The 24,032-nt window shown below is 42.2% G+C and overlaps 1 protein-coding gene across 2 annotated transcripts in view; it reads left to right on the forward strand.

The window, feature by feature from the left end:
* Nucleotides 1–24,032, forward strand: part of LOC141097069 (baculoviral IAP repeat-containing protein 1-like) — a 71,625-nt gene that overhangs the window by 12,736 nt on the left and 34,857 nt on the right. For both annotated transcript variants that reach the window (XM_073584039.1, XM_073584040.1), the window contains 4 exons: nucleotides 7,536–7,635; nucleotides 9,957–10,038; nucleotides 10,847–10,901; nucleotides 13,995–16,118. In XM_073584039.1, coding sequence (XP_073440140.1) covers nucleotides 7,536–7,635; nucleotides 9,957–10,038; nucleotides 10,847–10,901; nucleotides 13,995–16,118 — 2,361 coding nt within the window. The remainder of the gene's footprint in view (nucleotides 1–7,535; nucleotides 7,636–9,956; nucleotides 10,039–10,846; nucleotides 10,902–13,994; nucleotides 16,119–24,032) is intronic.

Here is a 24,032-nt window from a genome sequence, read left to right on the forward strand (position 1 = left end):
TGTTAAAAGGTGAAATACTTTGCATAAAACACAACCAGGTACACACCTGTGGCCTAAAGCTAAAAATAGAGACCATGACAAGATAGCCAACTTTGGTTGGCAAAGGTATATACTGTTGGTACAGAAGGTACACAAGTTTGGTTGGGCACAAATCTTTCACACTCTGTCATCCTGCCAGTGTACTATGCCTTGAGGTGAAATAAAGTATAGTGCAAAATTGTCCCTCATTACTGAAACCGACACAGAACTTCTAGTGGTAATGTCATGGTAATCTTGCAAGGTGGTTTCTTCAGAGGTGTCCTCAATGGAAATGGGTTCCTTGCAGATAACAAAATTGTGGAGTACCACGCAAGCTTTGATCACCTCGTCAACAGTTTCTGTCTTGAGGATGATCGCAGTCAATAGGACCCGCCATTTGGCTGTCAGAATACCAAAGGTACATTCAACCATTCTTCTTGCTCTTGTGAGGCGGTAATTAAAAATGCGTTTTGGTCTTGTCAATCCTCTGCTAGAGTACGGTTTCAAAAGGTGTTCTGACAGCTGGAAGGCTTCATCCCCTACACAGACAAATGGCATAGGTGGACCAGATGTTTGCGGCAGCGGACTAGGTGGTGGGAACTGGAAGGTGTTTCCATACAGTTTACGCCCCATGGCAGACAGTTTGAAAACTTGAGAGTCATTGGAGCGGCCATAGGCCCCAATATCAACAGCAATAAATTTGTATTCCGCGTCAGCGATGGCCATGAGGACAATTGAAAAATATTTCTTGTAATTGAAATATTCCGATCCCGATCCGGCTGGCTTTACAATGCGTATATGTTTCCCGTCCACAGCGCCCAAGCAGTTGGGAAACTGACATATCTGTTGAAACTTGTCAGCAATTTCAATCCACCTCTCTGTTGTGGGCTCTGGTAAAAACTCTTCAGCTAAGGAGTCCCACAGTGCACGGCATGTGTACTTCACTATTCCAGATATGGTGGAAATCCCGAGTCTGTACTGGAAATGCAGTGCCGAAAGGGATTCTCCAGTTGCAAGAAATCTGTGGGGAATTAAAAAACAATAAATTAGTTTTAAATCACAGCATTACATACCAAAACTCAGCTATAACACTTGGAGATACAAACTACCACCAACAAGATTGCAGTGAAAGTGTGCTCTGATGCGAGCATATCCAATAAATGTGGCTTACCTTAAAGTCACCATCAGACGCTCTGCGGGTGAAACAGAGAAGCGGCAATAGGTGTCCGCTTTTCTTATGAGGTGTGCAATGCGCTCCACCAAGTAATCAAAATTCTCCATTTTCATCCGAACATATCCAAAAAATTTATCCGGGTTTCGTCGAAGGTCCATGCAGAGTGTAGAATAGACCCCACGCGTCATTCTCTTGGCTGTGATGGGGTGGATCCACAAACGTCGTCTACGATGCCTGATGCGCTGCTGTCTCGCTCTCTCCTTCTCCAGAACAATCACCCTCAAACGATTCGCCTCCGCTATAAAATCCGCCAAATTCTTCAAAATATTTCCAATCACAACATCCATCTTCGCCAGTAACTTGCTCTTCTCTCCAACCTGCACTTTCTCCTCTCCAACCTGTCAAAGAAGGGCTGTAGGAACACGCTATATATAGTTTTCCAGTAGCCAATCCCGTTCGGAAGGCCACAAGGGTCAATTTTAAAAACCGGATCCGGCGTAATCCGTCGAAAAACGGATAGAAAAACGGATGAACCGGATGAGACGGATCCGTTTTTTTCTGTCAAGAACAAGACGGATCCGGCACATCAGGTTTTACAAAACATTTGCCGGATCCGGCGTTCCGGCACGACGCCGGATCGCGCCTGACGCCGAAAACCTGATTTGTGAAAGTAGCCTTAGCCATTCTTGGGTGTTTTTCAGCTGTGTGTTTTGGGTCATTATTAGAGTTGAGCGATACCGTCCGATACTTCAAAGTATCGGATCGGAATGGATCGGCCGATCTTAAAAAAAAAAAAAAAAAAAAAGTATTGGTATCGCCGATTCCGATACCGAAAGTCCCATTCAAGTCTATGGGACTTCCGGTATCGGAATAAGAAAAACCCTGTTTTTGCCTTGTACAGCCTCTCTGGGGTCTGTACGGGCCTTTCGGGGGGCTGTGCCGGCCTGCCAGGGGGTCTGTGCAGGCTCCGGTGGTCTGTGCCGGCCTGCCGGGGGGCTGTGCCGACCTGCCGGTGGTCTGTGCAGGCTCCGGTGGGCTGTGCCGGCCTGCCGGTGGGCTGTGCCGGCCTGCCGGTGGTCTGTGCAGGCTCCGGTGGGCTGTGCCGGCCTGCCGGGGGGCTGTGCCGGCCTGCCGGTGGTCTGTGCAGGCTTCGGGGGTCTGTGCAGGCATCGTCCGATGGGACTACAAGTCCCATCGGGCGATGCCTGCTACCATGACAGTGATTGACACATTAGCCAATGATGGGACAGTAGTAGTCCCATCATCCGGCTAATGTGTTGAATGTAAAAAAAAAATAAAAAAAAAAAAATTACATGCTACATACATGCTACATACATACAACATGCATACTACATACATGCTACATTCATACTACATATATACTACATGCAACATACATACTACATATATACTACATGCATGCAACATGCATACTACATATATACTACATGCAACATACATACTACATATATACTACATGCATGCAACATGCATACTACATATATACTACATGCTACATACATACTACATATATGCTACATACATACTACATATATGCTACATGCATGCTACATACATACTGCATGCTACATACATACTGCATGCTACATACATACTACATATATGCTACATACATGCTACATACATACTGCATGCTACATACATACTGCATGCTACATACATACTACATGCTACATACATGCCACATATATACTACATACATACATGCTACATACATACCACATACATACTACATACATACTACATGCATGCTACATGCATGCTACATACATAACACATATATACTACATGCATGCTACATACATACTACATGCTACATACATACCACATACATACTACATGCATGCTACATACATACTACATGCTACATACATACTACATATATACTACATGCATGCTACATACATACTACATGCTACATACATACTACATATATACTACATGCATGCTACATACATACTACATACATACTACATGCATGCTACATACATACTACATGCTACATACATACCACATACATACTACATATATACTACATGCATGCTACATACATACTGCATGCTACATACATACTACATACATACTACATGCTACATACATACCACATATATACTACATACATACTACATACAATACAATACATACATAGACATACAGTACATATAACATAGAGTAACATACTTACCAATACTTGTCACATTGTTCCCCGAAGCCATTGTCTTTTACGTATAAATATTAACATAACAAATCACAAAAATACTCACCCACGATCCGAAGCAGTCCACGAGTGTGTCCCACGACGATCTTGGGTAGAGAACTGCAGCATCAGCTGATGCTGCCGTTCTCTACGGGCTGCAGGAATCCAATGACGAAAGGTAGGTATCCTTCCGCACTGTATTCCTCCGCCACTTAAAAAAAAAAAAGTCCCTAGTCTCACTTTATGCCATTGCTGTGTGGGAATTTCCCACGCAGCAATGGCATAAAGTGAGACTAGGGACTTTTTTTTTTTAAGTGGCGGAGGAATACAGTGCGGAAGGATACCTACCTTCCGTCATTGGATTCCTGCAGCCCGTAGAGAACGGCAGCATCAGCTGATGCTGCAGTTCTCTACCCAAGATCGTCGTGGGACACACTCGTGGACTGCTTCGGATCGTGGGTGAGTATTTTTGTGGTTTGTTATGTTAATATTTATTCCGTAAAAGACAATGGCTTTGGGGAACAATGGGACAAGTATTGGTAAGTATGTTACTCTATGTTATATGTACTGTATGTCTATGTATGTATTGTATGAATGTATTGTATGTAGTATGTATGTAGTATATATGTGGTATGTATGTAGCATGTAGTATGTATGTAGTATGTATGTAGCATGCATGTAGCATGCAGTATGTATGTAGCATGCATGTAGTATATATGTAGTATGTATGTAGCATGTAGCATATAGTATGTATGTATGTAGTATGTATGTGGTATGTATGTAGCATGTAGTATGTATGTAGTATGTATGTAGTATATATAGTATGTATGTAGCATGTAGTATGTATGTAGCATGCATGTAGTATATATGTAGTATGTATGTAGCATGTAGTATGTATGTAGCATGTAGTATGTATGTAGCATGTAGTATGTATGTAGCATGCATGTAGTATATATGTAGTATGTATGTAGCATGTAGTATGTATGTAGCATGTAGTATGTATGTAGCATGTAGTATGTATGTAGCATGCATGTAGTATATATGTAGTATGTATGTAGCATGTAGTATGTATGTAGCATGTAGTATGTATGTAGCATGTAGTATGTATGTAGCATGCATGTAGTATATATGTAGTATGTATGTAGCATGTAGTATGTATGTAGCATGTAGTATGTATGTAGTATGTATGTAGCATGCATGTAGTATATATGTAGTATGTATGTAGCATGTAGTATGTATGTAGCATGCATGTAGTATGTATGTAGTATGTATGTAGCATGCATGTAGTATATATGTGTTATGTATGTAGCATGCATGTAGTATGTAGTATGTATGTAGCATGCATGTAGTATATATGTGGTATGTATGTAGTATGTATGTAGTATGTATGTAGCATGCATGTAGTATGTATGTAGTATATATGTGTTATGTATGTAGCATGCATGTAGCATGCATGTAGTATGTATGTAGTATGTATGTAGTATGTATGTAGCATGCATGTAGTATGTATGTAGTATATATGTGGTATGTATGTAGTATGCATGTAGTATGTATGTAGTATATATGTGGTATGTATGTAGTATGTATGTAGTATGTATGTAGCATGCAGTATGTATGTAGCATGCATGTTGTATATATGTAGTATGTATGTAGCATGTAGTATGTATGTAGCATGCATGTAGTATGTATGTAGTATGTATGTAGTATTTTTATTTTTTTTTAACATTTAACACATTAGCCGGATGATGGGACTACTACTGTCCCATCATTGGCTAATGTGTCAATCACTGTCATGGTAGCAGGCATCGCCAGATGGGACTTATAGTCCCATCGGACGATGCTTGCACAGACCCCCGGACATCAGCACAGCCCCCCGGCAGGCCGGTACAGACCCCCACAGGGTGCACAGACCACCGGCAGGCCGGCACAGCCCCCCGGCAGGCCGGTACAGACCCCCACAGGGTGCACAGACCACCGGCAGGCCGGCCCAGCCCCCCGGCAGGCCGGTACAGACCCCGGGCAGTCCACACAGCCCCCCGGCAGGCCGGCAGAGACCCCCGGAAGGCCCGAAATGACGGCGCATCATGATGCGCACACACCGCGCATCATGATGACGTCATTTCGGCTGTCAATCAACTTTGAACTTCCGATTCCGATGCTGACTTCCGATATTGAAAAAATATCGGAAGTCGGTATCGGAATTCCGATACAGCAAGTATCGGCCGATACCCGATACTTGCGGCATCGGAATGCTCAACACTAGTCATTATCCGACAATATCAATAGAGGGGGCACCACAGATATATCTAAAGGGATCCAACTCCGGCCTATATGAATAATGTGACAATATTACAAAAAGAAAAAGGAATAGGCCACAAACAGGGGATCACCTGAGGCAGGAAATAGCATAAAATTAATCAAACTTTAATTAGACACAAAAAGACAAGCAAAAACATTTAAAAACATTAAAAATAGTCACACATGTGACGTATCTACAGATATTTTGAGTCATTATCCTGTTGCAAGACCCATGACTTACGACTGAGACCAAGCTGTCTGACACTGAGCAGCACATTTCTTTCAAGAATCCCTTTATTAATCTTAAGATTTCATTGTACCCTGCACAGATTTTAGACACCCTGTGCCAGATGCAGCAAAGCAGCCCCAGAACATCAGAGCCTCCTCCATGTTTCACAGTAGGGACAGTGTTCTTTTCTTGATATGCTTCATTTTTCTGTCCGTGAACATAGAGATGATGTGCCTTGCCAAAAAGTTTGATCTTTGTCTCATCTGTCCGTAGGACATTCTCCCAGAAGCTTTGTGGCTTGTCAAGATGTAATTTGGCAAATTCCAGTCTGGCTTTTTTATGATTTTTTTTCAAAAATGGTGTCCTCCTTGGTCGTATCCCATGAAGTCCACTTTGGCTTATACAACGACGGATGGTGCGATCTGACACTGATGTTCCTTGAGCTTGAAGTTCACCCTTAATCTGTTTAGAAGTTTTTCTGGGCTCTTTTGTCACCATTCGTATTATTCGTCATCAATTTTCCTACTGCCGCCACGTCCAGGGAGGTTGGCTACAGTCCCATGGAGCTTAAATTTCTGAATAAAATGTGCAACTGTAGTCACAGTAACATAAAGCTGCTTGGAGATGGTCTTATAACTTTTACCTTTAACATGTTTGTCTATAATTTTCTTTTTAATCTCCTGAGACAACTCTTTCCTTCGCTTCCTCTGGTCCATGTTGAGTGTGATACACACCATGTCACCAAACAGCACAGTGAGTTTCTGTGGCCTTCTATACAGGCCCACTCACTGATTCCAAGATTGTAGACACCTGTGATGCTAATTAGTGGACACACCTTGATTTAACATGTCCCTTTTGTCACATTATTTTTAGGGTACCATCATTTCTGTCCAGGCCCATTTCATGAGTTTTATTTTTAAAAAATTTCTGTGGAAGCATGGTTGAAAAAAAGCAATGTCTGACTTTCATTTGTTCATTTTCATAGATTTTTGACTTATTACTTTTGTCAGATTCAAGTTATTCCTGCCACCATTGTGCGTTTTTCTCTTATCAAACGAGGGGTACCAACAATTTTGACCATGTGTGTAAGTTAGGCCCATGTCCCCCAACCATTTGTAGGTCATGAGCCATATTTAAATATGACAGGTGTGATTAAGCCACACTATTAAACGTGAAGATTGTCTAGTACCGGTGCTTCTCACAAAATTACAATATCATCAAAAAGTTAATTTATTTCAGTTCTTCAATACAAAAAGTTAAACTCCTATTATATTGCATCAATGTGGCGTGGCATGGTGGCGATCAGCCTGTATTGAAGAACTGACATAAATTACCAGTAAATTTTTGTTGATATTCTAATTTTTGTGAGAAGCACCTGTATATGGTCTCATAATTATGTATTTTACCCTATGCCACCAGTGGACAATAGTTTCTAAAGCAGTCAAACAGTACGAGAGCAAAATGCAGGGGTCCAAAAAGTGTCATGTGGCTCTCGAGACTGGTTGTGCATACTGACGTTGGCCACTGTAAATCTGAAGGAAATCATTAGCTTTCAACGTCCTTCTTTGATTATAATATTGTTACCTGCATGTTTCCAGGGACAAGAGATGCCGTCAGGTGCTTCTCCTGTGGGGGATGTTTAGGAAACTGGGAAGAAAATGATGATCCCTGGAAAGAACATGCAAAATGGTTTCCTGAGTAAGTTTTATAAACATTCACGAGAGCTGTACTGGAAAAAATATAAAGTACTTGAAAATGCAACAATTCACCTGTAATGTTTTATTTGCTCTATTGTGATGTTTCATTTCGGAAACAGTTGTCCCAGTAAAACATCACTTCTTCATATACCCTATTTGGGAATATGGATGTGAAAGATCAGGTCTTCTTCTCAGGGCTCCTCTCTATTAGCCACAGCAGGGAGTAACTACAGAGCCCAGCTCCAGCTCTGGAGGAGTCATGGATGCCACGCAATGCCACATTTCTAGTGCAGCAGCTACTTAAAGAGAATAGTGAGACTGTCCACTACTACCACTGTTGATAAATGCTGGTTGCAAGTGTGGCGCCCCCAGGAATATGGTTGCCACAATGGCATTACCTTCCTCCTAGGAGGTGTGATGTTATGCCTGGATGCAATGAAGGGTTTCTCTGACAGATAATCTCTACATACAACACAGTTCCCACTCCAGGCCAGCAGGGGGAGCTCTGAACCATTACTAAGGGGAAGAGTTTCTCTCTGCGGGCCAGGAGGGGAAATTAGTCAGTTCGGTGAGGAGGGCGAAGTGTGTGGACGTAAGGAGAAGAGCGGGGAGATTGAGCAGAGAGTTGAGGCTCATTCCCAGCTAGAGCGCATGATCTGGAGCCTGGTCTCCAAGGTTGTATGGATACTGACGGTCCTGCAACAGAAACCAGAGGAATAGGAAGCTGTAAATGCTCTATTCCCATCCCAAGACTCGGAGGCACCACAGCGACGTGTGAGCCAAAGGAGATAGAAGGCTACAGCTGTCTGTCATACGAGGTAGATCCAAAAGGAAAGAAAGAGGAACGGGAGTGTAACACAGTACTGCATGTACCTCAAGTAAGCGCTAGAGAGGAGACTACACAACCCATCTGATAGAGAGATTCCTAAGTTGCTTCCTGACTAATCATCTCCTGTACCATCTGTAATCTGGACCCTGGACTGCACTTACAAAGAAAAGGTAAAGAAACTACACTTTGTTGTGTCCTTGCCTTCTTCCTGCAACTTCTTCAGCACTGCTACATCTCTGTGCCAGACACTGCACCCTCTACCTCAACACCTATCCTCTTCATCTACTCTGCCCTGAGACTACAGCCCTGCCTGTGGTGGGCTATAACATCACTGCTGCACCACACCATCTGTCCCAGAGGATCTGTCTGCAGCGTCGACTTAACACCTCCTTTGCCGAACACCACAGGTGGCATCACGAATCACTCATAAACTTTATTCCAACATTCAACCCCTTTTACATGGGCGCCCAGGGCCACGGACCGGGTCACCGCTGCTGTGACATTCCCCTCTGAGATACCGGCCTGGTACCGAGAACCCCACAGCCCTGGGAGGGCGACCCACAAGGAAACATTCATCAGCTGATAGGCAGAGGGTCCTCTTTTGTAGAACATAGTTCGTGTTGATAATAAGACAATTTTCTCAACTATCTTTATATAAATTCAAGAACTACATTTTTAAACCTTCTATAGTGTTAACAAAATAAAACAACATTTTACAAATGGAGCTGATGAAAAGGAGACAAGGGGAAAATGTTATTTATTGATGTTTTTGTGTGGTATGACTATCTGGATTACCGTAAATGGATAAGGTTTCTCCTTGTAGAGAGTGACATGCCAGCTCAGGCTTGTCAAGGTAAGGAGGCTTATTCTCCGTGTAATGCTCCTCTGGGAAAATAATATGCAAATTGCCACTTCAGAGAAAAAGAGGACTTGAACTCTATAGCGCCACCTGTTGGTAGTAGCGATCCTACAAGTCACAATCAACCCTTTAACGAGTCTTGTAATATGACTTAGATAAAAGCCAAATCAATCTCAATTTGCAGACACCGTGTTTCGAGCTATTGGCTCTCGTAAGTGCAAAGTATGAGAACTGATTTGGCTAGGTGATAGGCTCTCATACTTTGCACTGACGAGAGCCAATAGCTCGAAACACCATGTCTGCAAATTGAGATTGATTTGGTTTTTATCCTAAGTCAAGACTATTACAAGACTCGTTAAAGGGTTGATTGTGACTTGTAGGATCGCTACTACCAAGAGGTGGCGCTATAGTGTTCAAGTCCTCTTTTTCTCTGAAGAGGCAATTTGCATAAATGCATAATCATTCAAAGTTTGAAAATTACAAAATTTGTACAATTTTTGCTACGTTTCTATAAATAAACGCAAACATGTCATCCTAAATTTACCATTATCATGGCAAAGGTGTGCGCAGCCTTTAAAATATGCATCATTATATCTCAAATTGACAATATAATGCTTTGGGTTTGTATTTCAAGGTGTGATTTTCTCCAGAGCAAGAAATCTAAAGATGAAATACAACAATACATTGAAAATTACAATGGACTTAAAGGAATGACGGTAAATCTTGTAATCCGGTGATATTACATGTTGCAGTAACATCCGAGGTAGACTTCTCTTATCCAGTGTAGTGAAATCTCCCAGTAATAGAAGCTTCATATTAGTATCTATGAGTCCCATATTTATGGGGAATGCAGAGATCTTTGATGTCTAAAGTCATTTTTTTAATTAACAGACAATGTGAAATTTTTCGAATACATACTATGTCCATGTATTAGAAAATTATAAGCTGGAGCAGCAGTTTGACGTATTTTACGCCTGTTTTTTTTATTAAGCCATATTCATCTTTTGATTTGCACCTTTTTTAAAGTCACTTTTTATGTTTGTCTAATTTCTTTTAGTTTGCCATTTTATGAGCAGATTTTTGAAAATCAATTTTCATCATTTGCCTTGTGGTATTTGTTGCAAATTAATCAAAATGGTACGACTCATGAATTTTGGACCAAAATCAAATATTCTTTTTATTTTTGTCTTTCACTTGTTTTGCTAAGTTCCTGCACAAAAAGTTGTACGCTTCACTAAATTGCTCAAAATCGCCGGCATAGGTGACATGGACGTGAAGTGGAAACTTGAGCAAAACTCACTACATTTTGTGACTTTTTGAAAAGTCAGCTGATTGATCACAATTGTGAACATAAAAATACAGGCAAACATATAAAATCAGCTTTAAAAAGGTTTAAATGAAAACAATTTTAGACAAAATGCAATAATGAATTGGGCTATAAGGAAAAATCATCTTTGACAATAATTCCTAATGTGCATTATGTGCTTTCTGTGTTGTTTTTATGTGCATGCTTTTAATTCACAGGGTGCATCATTCAAAAATTTTCTGACAAATGAAACTGGACCTGCGTTATCAACAGGTAATCTAATGGAACATTGAAATACTCTTAGTGCTAAATTATTAATTTGTGTTCTTTTCAAGTCATTTTTTCTTTTCTTCTTGTGGAATTCGCTTACTCTTTTTGCACCGAATTCTTCAGAATGTCTCAGACAGTTCATGAATTTCATACAAAATCAAAAATGCTCTTTAATTTTATCTTTAAACGATTTTGTAACTTTTTATTTTTTAATTCGCAGGTTACACTAAAATGTGTCAAAATTTGCACCAAAATATCTGGTGCACATAAAAACCCTTCCAGAGAGTCTGAAGGACATCTGTGCCAAAAAAATTTTTTTAAACTTTTCAACTTTTTTGTTGAGGACCAGGTCATTTTCCTTGTTTCTGGCAAAGCACATTTTAGGGTCTTTTCTTAAATGTGATTTTTAACAGCTCTTTCTCTTTTTGCATAATTTTTGTCTCTTTTGTTTCATGACACAAATCAAACTGGCATTGGCTTTTTTTTTATTTATTTCAGGCATTTCCCCCCCTTAATGAGGTCATAAAAGTTAATTTGGGGTTAATTTTAAAAACTAGATACATTTTTAGCTTCATATTATCATTGTTGCAGAGCAAATTCAGCCTCCAGCTTAAACATCAGAGCTGATCTGAAACCTGGCAATCAGGTGATCGCTGGGTCTGAAGGAGGAAGCGCTGTTAGCACTGCCTATACTGTAATCACGGTCATCAGCGTACACATATTCTGTAAGAAATGATCACTATGTTTAAATAACTGAATAAGTAAATATGGCTGCTGTTTTTGACAACTTTGCGGCCCCACCTGCATCTGTCGTCATTGTGACTGGCCAGTCACATCATTTTACTGTAAAAGATGAAAAGTTGTGTTGGTAGATGGGGAATGGTGCTAAGAAAGCACTAATCATCTTTATCAAAAACAGTGGTCGTGGTGCTGCCTCTGTTTGTTATATTATTGTTATATTCTGAAATAATGATTTCCGCTCTGCATGCCATATTTCAATCAAAAATGGCATACAGAATGGTTGTATTTATCCGTGTCCCTCAGTGTGAGATAACTGGTGGCCAATTCGGGTACTCTGCAGACCTCAGAGGGGAAGAAACGCTATTTTAGAGGCACCACTGGCCACCAATTGGTTTATACTAACTTTGCTTGCTCACTATGAAGCAATTCATCATGTTTACCCCTATTTACCACTATTTACCACTAACCCCACTGCTCAGGGTGCTTCTTGTATCCGGTGACTATGATAGTGTGTTTCCATCTGATTTTTTAATGCCTTTTGTGTCTTGCTCTTATATTGTCTTTCACAATAAAAGTTGTTATTTCAGTGTAGCTTGGGGGACTCATTTCCTCCTTTTCTCTCAGTCTTTGTGAGTCGTTCCTACGTTTCTATTATTAATTGGGGTCTTTTCGTGCACTTGCACAGCATGAATAAAAATGTATTTTGAGGGTTTTTTTCTTTATTTTGCCCGAATTATAGTTTACAGCCACATATAAGGTATGAGGTAGGTCTAAATGATTTGACACCTTTTTTTTCATGCAAATAAAGTTTTTAGATCTCTTTGGGAAATATTTTATTTTCTGAGTTTTATTGAATGAGGTACACAGGATAACAAATAAGTAACAGAACAGCTAATAGCATGCAGTCACAAAGCCATACTGTATGCTAATTGATTTACCTTTTTGGTGTTTTTGATTTATAACTGGTTTGTTTTTGGCAGTGTTGTTTGACAAAGGTTACTGCTTTTATCAGAATTGTTTAACCATATTATTTTATAGCAAGTAGTGTTTAAATTCAAGTGTTAAATGTTAGCACTACTGTATCCAGAAAATGTACAACATGTTACCCGGAGTTGACTGTACACATTAGATGAAAAGTCAGCTAGTCTTTTGTGTCGATGCAGATATTGAAGGTCCAGATGATTGACATATTTCTTCCTATGCGCACACATGGGAGAGACTTGTCAGTCAACTGTAGGGGGCAGAAAGAAGGCACAAAGGGTTGGGGCCAGGCTAGTCTCAACTTTCCCTATGACTCTTCAAAGTGTTTTCTCTGAAATTCCAAAGCCCACCAGAGCAAAATATACCTGCATACAATCGTGCAGCCAGGATCTGATTCATGCAGATCAGGGTTTGTGCAGCATGAACCGAGTGATCAGTTCCCTTTAACCCCTTCATGACCAGAGGTATTTTCATTTTTGCATTTTTGGTTTTTTGCTCCCCTTCTTCCCAGAGCCATAACTTTTTTTTATTTTTTGGTCAATATGGCCATGTGAGGGCTTGTTTTTTGTGGGACAAGTTGTACTTTTGAATGACACCATTGGTTGGCTCCCTCCCTCTGCCTTCTAAATGCTGCGATTGCTATCACTCAATGAAAAAAACAACTAACAACCAATATTAGGATCGATGTGTAACCTCAATGGAATGAAAGCCTATAATATGACACACAACGTATGTAACGTAAACAATTTAAATTTTATTAATAAATTATTTCACAAATAATTGCACAATGAAAACAGGGGAGGGGAGGGGAAACAACCCAACAAAAAATACAGACAAACATTGTGATCGCCAGCTGACGTCCGTGGCGATCACCATGCATAGTGTGTGCATGCGTCAACTCCAGCAGGGGGGAGACACGTCTCTTCAAAATAGCTGACATGTGCCGGGAAATATGTGGGCTCACCACCGGAGCCCACATCAAAGCGAGGGTGTCTGATATTGGCGCCTCATGTCGGAAAGGGGTTAAGTCTTCATTAGTGCATTTATTCTGCAGAACTTCTGATTCATTGGTCTCAAATATAGAATAAGGAATCTAAATATTACTATGACAGATATGACCTAGATGCAATAAAACAAAACAAACAAAAAAACAAAATCCTAAAGTATAACTATATAAAATAATGGCAAGGTAAATAATACACACAAGGTAAATAATAAAAAAAAAGTTACAGTTTTGATAAAGATTGATTGGGAAGAATTCTGACTACTGTCATACCATCTCAAATAGGCAAAGCTTTTATGCTTTTTTGACTACAGGAAGTCTTCTATATGTCTCATTTATTTTATTAATTGCCCTCTCTTTATCATTTTCAGAAACACCAAGTGGTCTGCTTTCTTTAAAAACACATCTCATTGGAAAGTACAATAATCCAACTTTCCATCATGTTTCTCTTCTTGAAAATTCCATTTCTGTAGATTTGGACTCTCATTTTGCTGACATTTGTGTTATGTGGAAGGATAGGAAAAATCAACCAGTTCGGCAGCTAATATTGCCGGATATCCTGTCTGAGCTGAATGACATAACTATGATAGAAGGGGAAGCTGGAAGTGGGAAAACTGCTCTTCTCAGAAAGATTGCTCTTCTGTGGGCCTCAGGATCCTGTCCTGTACTCAGAAGATTTAGTCTTGTGTTTTATGTATCTCTTGCTTCTGTCAAGAGCCATGAAAATCTCAGTGACCTCATCTGCCAACAACTAATTGGATCTTCAATACTACTAACAGAAGAGAGCCTGGGGGAAATTCTGGCTAACTTAAAAGATAAGGTTCTCTTCCTCCTGGATGACTATGGTATGGTCGACTCAATTCCAGAAACCATAAAAGTATTAATAGTGAAAAACGCTTGGAATAGATTGAATCTGGCAGTCACTGTAGGCACTGATAAGGCGATGATGCTTCGACATTATGCAAGGACCATAATGAGCATCCAGAAATTCCCTTTATATAGTACAATTTACCTAGCTAAAAAATTATTTCCTGATGACATTGATCGTGTAAGGTCATTTTTTGTGAAGCTGGAAACATCTAAAATTTTATCAGCTATTTTTGAGATCCCGCTGATGATTCTAGCTCAGTGTTCCTCTTGGATTATGTACCCAAATGACAATACACTTGGGGACATAAACACATTTAAAGAATATTTAAACTACAACAAAGCAAAGTTTCCAAACGAGGCTCAAACAGTGATTTCTCAGATGTCTTCTTGTGGAGAACTTGCCATCAAAGGGCTTTTCCAGTCCCAATTTCAATTTACAGAGAATGACTTAAAAGCAGCAGGTGTGGATGGAGAGAAAGCCATCAAATATGGACTTTTAAGCAAATTTACAGCACAGAGGCTCCAGTCAATGTTTAGGTTCTGTGGCACCTCTTTCCAGGAGTTTCTTGCTGGGAATAGACTTTGTGAATTATTAGAGTCTGAAAATCATGAAGATCTCACCAAAGGTTTCCATTACCTTCATCAGGTCAATACTTTTCTTAAAATCATTGGCTGTTACAGCCATTTCCTGAAATATGCAACCAGGATTTCTACAAAAGCGACTCTCAAGATCATCTCCTACTTCTTCAGTCTTTATGGAAACCCTGAAGCTTTAAATTGCCATCAAGAAAATATGGAACATTTGCAGCGTCACCCAGAGCTTGAAATTGAAGAAAAGGTTTTCATTATGACTGTATGTGGAATAAATAAAAATGACATCACTTCCATCTGTTTTAACTTGCTGATGACATTAGCTGTACAAGCAGCGGTGGAAAGTCAACGTCTGCCAGACTATGCTCCAGTTATCATGCAGTTCATGGCTGGAAAAATGGTGTCCCTTTCTGCAAGTCCTTCCAATAAGACCTCTTCTGCCAGCACACTTCTGTTCATTGAAAAATACCCCCAGTGCATTAGTTCATTAAGCTGTGTTAACCTTACCTTATATACTAAAAATAAGAAGATGGAAGAGCTGGATTTATCAGGTTTAGCAGATGCTTTTAAAGGATATGGAGTTCCTACAGTGGATGAGGAGTACTCCTCTGCATGTCTGTCTCTCAATAAGACAATACAAGATAATGAAATCAAACTTGCAGAAATAAATGAATTAATTACACTTTTTCCCCAGGAAATTCAAATCGATGATTCACTGATTCGCCCATTTACATCAGGACATAAAGCGCCTTTTTTCAGAATTCAAGTCAATGATGTGAACAGTAAAAACTTTACTCAAGCTAACAGTGAAAAAATTCAGGCTTTTTTCTTGATGTCTGATCATATTGAAATGCTTTTAAAGAATTGTGAAGGTTTTGTAAAGAGCATTGGATCAGCCATCGATCAGTTCTCGGGGTCTTTCAAGAAACTAATTTTGCAAGACACATTTCTGGAAGAAGAGGAGCAAGATATGATACTGAAGATGTCGTCTCTCGAAGCTCTGGAGATTGAAAATGTAAAAATCAGTTATCCAGGTATGCTGAACTGCAATCTCTTTTGTTTTTCTTACGCCACATGCACATGGTCAGTATTTTTTCAGTATCTTACCTCAGTATTTGTAAGCCAAAACCAAGTGTGGGACAATCAGAGGAAAAGTCTAATGGAAACTCATGCACCCACTGGTTTTGGCTTACAAACACTGAGATAAAATACTGACCAAATACTGAACATGTGAACTCGACTTTGGGTTGTTATATTAACCCTTTCACACCAGAGCGTGTTTTTGCCTTCGTGACCAGGCCAATTTTTTCAATTTTGATCAGTGTCACTTTATAAGGTCAAAACTCTAGAACGCTTCAACGGATCCCGGTGATTCTGAGACTTTTTTCTTGTGACATATTGTACTTTATGATAATGGTAAAATTTCTTTGATATGACTTGCATTTATTTGTTAAAAAAAATGGAAATTTGGCGAAAATTTTGGAATTTTCAGACTTTAAATTTTCATGCCCTTAAATCAACCTCCATCATTGCCTTCTCCCCCACCACCCCCATCATTGCCCTCTTCATCACCTCCATCATTTCTTTCTCCCCCACCACCCCCATCATTGCCCTCTTCATCACCTCCATCATTTCTTTCTCCCCCACCACCCCATCATTGCCTTCTCAACCACCTGTATCACTGCTTTCTCCCCTACTACCCCATCATTTCCCTCTCCATCACCCCTATCATTGCCGTCTCCACCACACACACTTTCACAAACACACATAGCACCACTCACCTCTCCGCACATACCCCGCAGCCATACATACACATGTGGCGCGCCCAGGAGTATGGTCGCCACAGTGGCATTGCCTTCCTCCTAGGGAGTGTGATGTCATGCTTGGAAGCAATAAAGTATCTCTCTGGCAGTTAACCAGTGAGGCAGTGAGCCAGAAGAAGAAGACTACAGCTGTCTGCCATACGAGGGAGTTCTAAAGAGAATAAGCAAGTGAAACTTCAGTGTAACTCAGTACTGCAAGTACCTAAAACTAAGCGCTAGGAAGGAGACTACACAACCCATCTGCCCAGAGAGATTCCTAAGTTGCTTCCAGGCTAGCCAGCTTCTGTACCATCTGTAATCTGGACCCTTGACTTAATTTGCCAAGCAAAGTAAAGGTAAAGAAACTGCACCCTGTTGTGTCCTTGCCTTCTTCCCGCAACCCTGTCAGCACAGCTACATCTCTGTGCCAGACACTACACCCTCTTCCTCAACACCTATCCTCACTGCCCTGGGATCACTGCCCTACCTGTGGAGGGCCACAACATCATAGCTGCACCACACCATCTGTCCCAGGGGATCTGTCTGCAGCATCGGCTTAACATCTCCATTGCCGAACACCACAGGTGGCGTCACGAATCATTCACTCATAAACTTTATTCCATCACTTAACCCCTTTTACATGGGCGCCCAGGGCCACGGACCGGGTCACCGCTGCTGTGACATTCCCCTTTGAGAGACCGGCCCGGTACAGAGTACCCCACAGCCCTGGGAGGGCGACCCAGTTTGGCGTCACAAACAGGATTTACGGAGCCTGGTGTCCCCAGGTCGTGTGTGCCAGAGACTGTTATGTGCCACAGACTGTCGGCGCTATTGCCGCCATTACCCCGCTGCTTGGCGCGCGCGGGAAACCAAAGGGGCAGGGCGTCGTGGGCGGAGCCAGTCAGAGAGCGCGAAAAGTGAAGTGCTACGCGGGAAGAGGCCAGCGTGCAGGAAGTGAGAAGCCGAGGCCTGCAGTCCCGGCGTCCCCCTATCATCCAGCCTGCAGAGAGGCAGCCGGTAAGCCAGCGCAACCCAGGGCCTGGCCAAACGTTAACTAGGGGGGCAAGAGAATGTCTGAAGCAAGAGCAGACGCAGCGGCGAACGCCACTGCAAACCCCACAGTGCCACAAGCTGCAGGGCCCAGTGCAGCTGCGGCTCCCATAGCGCCGCTGCATCCAGCAGCCAGCGCTGCCTCCACAGCGCCACAAGAATCAGCGCCCACCGCAGCAGTCCCCATAATGCCGCTGTCCATGCCCTATATACAGGGAGCGGCCTGGCTACCGCAGTACTCAGGTGAGTCACATACCCTGAGTGAATTCAAAGAGAGACTGTGCAGTTTGTTTGAGGTGTATCCTCTGTCTGAAAACCAAAAAGTGAACATCCTTATTGGGCAGCTAACTGGTGCAGCACAGAGGGAAGTAAAAGCCTGGCAGGACACTGATAAAGAGACTGTTAAAAAGATCCTGGCTAAGCTAAAAAGCACCTTTGACACCCGCACTGCAGCTGAAATAAAGATGAGATTCTTTGGGTGTAAGCAGAGAGTGCAGAACAGTATACAGGACTATGCACTTAACCTACAGGAATCGCTGTGAGCCATAAAGCAGATTGACCCAGACAGTGTGAAAGATGGAGACAGACTGTTAAAGGAGCAATTTATTGAGGGCCTCCTATCCAGTACCCATAGAGCACAACTGCGCATCATAGCCCTACAAAACTCTGACCTAGACTTTGCAGACTTCAAAGACCGGGCTATTCGGGTGCTGCATGAACCAAACGTCAGTCGTCCAGCGCCCCCTAGGCGCCCAGCGATCACATACCATCAAGAAGCAGCATCTTTCCCTCTTAGCCCGGTGGAGGCTGATGCACAGACTCTGGACAAAGACCCATCTGCCGAACTGCGTCTTCAGGTCCAGGAGCTGACCAAAAATATGGCTGCACTTGCCAAAACTGTGCAATGAAAAACCTCAAAAAAGAATAACCAAGGGGTTCCTGAATCAAAATGTTAAACCAGAAAGCACAACAGGGAAAAAAACCCTAAAATATAACTTTTAATTCAATATTAAAAGACACCACACATATGTAACATTACACACAATACCAGGGGGTCACAGAGAGAGAAAAGTTTTATATATATATATATATATATATATATATATATATAAATGTTTCCAAGTATGATTAAATCACAGAAGGGGCAGAAAAAACTATAATGCCCTAGAAAGCCCAAATAAGGCCCTTCCTATCCGCGGAGGTTGGCACCCTAGTTGTTGATGACATGGCGCCCCCGCTCAACGTCGGCGTCCCTAATAACGCCCTAGACCACCCTACGTATAGAAAAGGGGACACAAAAACACACACATACAACACAATACCGAAAAAGTTAATATTAAGTGCTAAAGTGCTGTAAACTTATCTCGTAGTAAGCACGCGCTCAAAAAAGTATCATCTTATCTCGGAGTAATATCAGAAAAAATGAGAGCAAAAGCAGCTAATCGACACTTATCTCGTAATAAAAGTAATGTTAAATGCTGCTACCGGGCAGACGTGTGATCTAATATGCCTCAGAACAACGTCTACAGCAAAAGATATAGCAATAAAGCATTCAATGAAATCACAGGACAAGCCTGTATAATGAAGCACACTGTGAGAGACAGAAAATAACAGAATGACCCACATAAAAAAATCAGGGTATGTCCCGATAATGAATTTTAGGGACAGGGGTACCAATGACCCCATGTAGCAAGAGGTTGGGTCAAGATCAACAGATAATATTTCCAAGTGGACTATCTATATACACTTTCCACATGGGCATAGAAAATGCTTATACAAGCCGTCTCATATGGTTTTTCCATTAACCTCCTTAGTGCTACCATGTATAATAACACAGTCTGCCAAATACAGTGTTAAAAAATATACTTATCAGCCACTGATGACGGCGCAACCCCTTCTGTGATTTAATCATACTTGGAAACATATATATATATAAAACTTTTCTCTCTCTGTGACCCCCTAGTATTGTGTGTAATTTTACATATGTGTGGTATCTTTTAATATTGAATTAAAAGTTATATTTTAGGGGTTTTTTCCCTGTTGTGCTTTCTGGTTTAACAAAACTGTGCAGTCCCTGCAGGTGTCATCAAAGGAGAAGATCCAGCTAGCCTCCAGTCCAGAGGATGTCCCATGGCTACGGAAGAGATCCCGCTACGCCGAGGGAGAGACAACGATCACTATGACCTGGACGGACGTCCCATCTGTCGTCACTGCCACAAGGCTGGCCACATTGCAAGGTTCCGTTATTTAAACGAGCAACCCCTGGGGCAGAGGGCCAACCCCCAGGAGTAGGATCACAAGGCCCAAAGAACTGGCGAGCCAAGTAGTATGTTGGAGGGCGACCGGTCCTCCCAGTGGTGATTGACGGCATCCCCATGAACGCTTTGCTGGACACTGGCTCTCAGGTGACAACTATGCCATATATCCTTTACAAGCGGTATTGGGCTGACTCTGAACTTACCCGTGGCCCAAGTGATGAACTGACAGTAGTTGCCAGCAATGGTCAGTCTTTGCCACAAGTAGGATATAAAGAGATTACTATTAAAGTGGGGCGAGTAGAGTTAAAATCTCAAGGTCTGATAGTTATAGACATTGACCGATGAGAATGTAACCCAATGATGACTTTAGGTACTAATGTGATTGAAAATTGTCTTGCCGAGGTTATTGTTTTGTTGCAACAGGTGGCTGAGACTGCTGGTTCCAGTGAACAACGAGTCCTGCAGAAGGAGGTCAAGGCCCTAATGCAAAGACAACAGGTAGAACTCTCTGGCGGAGAAATCGGCAGCATCAGAGTGAGTGATTCTTTCCCCACTGCGATACCCCCCAGATGTGAAATGTTAATTTGGTGTCGGGCAGCCAGTGTACTCTGATAGCCGGCCCACTGTCCTGACAGCCAGAGGGGTAGTTGATGTCCACAAAGGGAGAGTACCTGTACGCCTCTTGAATTGTGGGGAAGAGAAGGCCACAATACCTTGGTATGCCACAGTTGCTAAGCTGCTTACTGTCAGTAACAACGCAATAGAATCATAGAATCATAGAATCGTAGAGTTGGAAGGGACCTCCTGGGCCATCTGGTCCAACCCCCTGCTCAAAGCAGGATTCGCTAAATCATCCCAGTCAGATGTCTGTCCAGCCTCTGTTTGAAGACTTCCATTTAAGGAGAACTCACCACTTCTCGTGGCAGCCTGTTCCACTCATTGATCACTCTAACTGTCAAAAAGTTTTTTCTAATATCTAATCTGTGTCTCCTCCCATTCAGTTTCATCCCATTGCTTCTAGTCTTTCCTTGTGCAAATGAGAATAAAGTTGATCCTTCTACAATGTGACAGCCCTTTAGATATTTGTAGACAGCAATTAAGTCTCCTCTCAGTCTTCTCTTTTGCAAACTAAACATTCCCAAATCCTGCAACCTTTCCTCATAAGACAGGGTTTGCAGACCGGTCACCATTCTGGTCGCTCTTTTCTGAACTTGCTCCAGTTTGTTGATGTCTTTTTTAAAATGTGGTGCCCAAAACTGGACACAATATTCCAGATGAGGTCTGACCAAAGAGGAGTAGAGGGAAATAATGACTTCACGTGATCTAGACTGTATGCTTCTGTTAATACATCCTAGAACTGCATTTGCCTTTTTTGCTGCTGCATCACACTGTTGACTCATATTCAGTCTGTGATCTATTAGTATACCCAAGTCTTTTTCACATGTGCTGTCACTTAGCCCTATTCCTCCCATTCTATATATGCTTTTTTCATTTTTATTGCCCAGATGTAGTACTTTGCATTTCTCCCTGTTAAAAACCATTCTGTTAGTTACTGCCCACTTCTCCAGTTTATTTAAATCTTTTTGAATCCTCTCTCTCTCTTCTCTAGTATTAGCTATCCCTCCTAGCTTTGTGTCATCAGCAAATTTAATCAGTTTACCCTCAATTCCTTCATCTAAATCGTTGATAAAGATGTTGAACAATACAGGGCCCAGGACAGAGCCCTGTGGTACCCCACTTGAGACATTCTTCCAACTGGATGTGCAGCCATTTACGACCACTCTTTGGGTCCGATCACTAAGCCAGCTATGAATCCACCTAACAGTTGCCTTGTCCATTCCATACTTAGTCATTTTTTCAATAAGGATTGTATGAGAGACTTTGTCAAATGCTTTGCTGAAGTCAAGATATACTATATCTACAGCATTTCCTTGATCCACCCAATCAGTGATACCGTCATAGAAGGAAATTAAGTTAGTCTGACATGACTTATTAGTTACAAACCCATGCTGACTCTGTTTGATCACTTCATTCTTATCCAGGTATTGACTTACATGTTGTTTAATAATTTGTTCAAAGATCTTTCCTGGTATAGAAGTCAGACTCACCGGCCTATAGTTGCCTGGGTCCACCTTCTTCCCCTTTTTGAAGATAGGAACAACATTTGCTCTTCTCCAGTCTTCTGGCAGGCAGCAGAGCCCTTGGTCTCATCCGACCAGGTGGAGGACAATGGCTCTGTAAAGCAGCTAGAGGAGTGGTGTCAGCAGCTGCAGGTGGGAACTGACTCCACCCCTTCATACCAAAAGAGAGGGGTTTACTGAGTGACTCAGGAGTATGAGCGGGTATTCAGTAAACACCCTCTAGACTTTGGGAAGGCAAAAGGGGTTCAACACCATATCCCCACTGGAGATCATCCACCCATTAAAGAAAGGTACCGGCCTATACCCCAACACAATACCAATGTGCCAAAAGTATGTTGCGGGAAATGAAGGAGACTGGGGTGATCAGAAACAGTTGTAGCCCCTGGGCAGCTCCAATAGTCTTTGTGAAAAAGAAAGATGGTACCATGAGAATGTGTGTTGATTACAGAAAAATTAACAGCATTACACATAAGGATGCCTACCCATTACCCAGAATTGAAGAGTCATTAGCTGCACTTAAAACTGCTAACTATTTTTCCACCATAGATCTCACTAGTGGGTATTGGCAGGTTCCCGTGGCAGAGGCAGACAAGGAGAAAACAGCGTTTACTACCCCAATGGGTCTCTGCGAGTTCAACTACATGCCGTTCGGGCTCTATCGTGAAAGAGGCCACCCTAAATCCATTGCCTCATCATGAATGGGCAGAAACACAGGATAGCGACCCCGCAGTCCACCTGGTAAAGGAACTACTGTCACAAGCTGACTCACGCCCAGGTCCAGATGCTCCTGAAGAAACCCAGCAGTTGTGGAAGGAAAGAGGCAGGCTGTTCCTCTATGAGGGAAAGCTGTGCCGGAGTATCAATGCCCGCACTCATGAGTTGGTCTGGCAAGTGGTAGTCCCAAAGAGGGAGGCATCAATGGTCTTGGAAGCATACCACAATGGAGCTGGACACTTCAGATGGATGAAGTCGGAGGCCTTGCTCCGGGAGAGATTCTGCTGGGCTGGTATGAGGAAGGCCATTGAAAATTGGTGCCGTGAGTGTGGACAATGCAACCTGCGCAGGAAGGACCGTAACAGCCAGCGAGCTCCTTTGCAGCCAATAATAACCAAACAGCCACTTGAGTTGGTCGCCTTGGACCATGTGAAGCTGGTTCCATGCCGTTCAGGCTACGTTTATGCTCTTACCATCGTTGACCACTACTCGAGATTCCTGGTAGTCGTGCCTGTCAAGAATCAAGCAGCCAGGACAGCAGCCAGAGCATTCCAACAGCACTTTTGTCGACCACACGGATATCCCGAGAGAGTGCTTACAGATCAAGGTCCAGCCTTTGAGGCAGAAGTGTTCCAGGAATTCTGTAACTTGTACGGTTGCAAGAAGATCAGGACAACACCGTACCATCCACAGACCAATGGCATGTGTGAAAAGATTAATCAGGTGGTGATCGATCTACTGAAGACCTTGCCTTTGGAAGAGAGGAATCTGTGGCCAGAGAAGTTGCCAGATCTGGTAGACCTCTACAATCACATTCCTGTGAATTCCACCAACTGCACTCCAGCCTACCTAATGAGTGCGAGGCCTGGCAAACTGCCTATTGATTTGGATATGGGAGTCCTGACACCTGAGGTAACATCACCAGATGCTGACTGGGTCAACACTGTACTCGGGGAATTTCCTGCAAACTGGACGAGAATGGA

This window comes from Dendrobates tinctorius, unplaced genomic scaffold (assembly GCF_039654945.1).
Source record: "Dendrobates tinctorius isolate UK_male_01 unplaced genomic scaffold, ASM3965494v1 ptg000083l, whole genome shotgun sequence".
Taxonomy (NCBI): domain Eukaryota; kingdom Metazoa; phylum Chordata; class Amphibia; order Anura; family Dendrobatidae; genus Dendrobates; species Dendrobates tinctorius.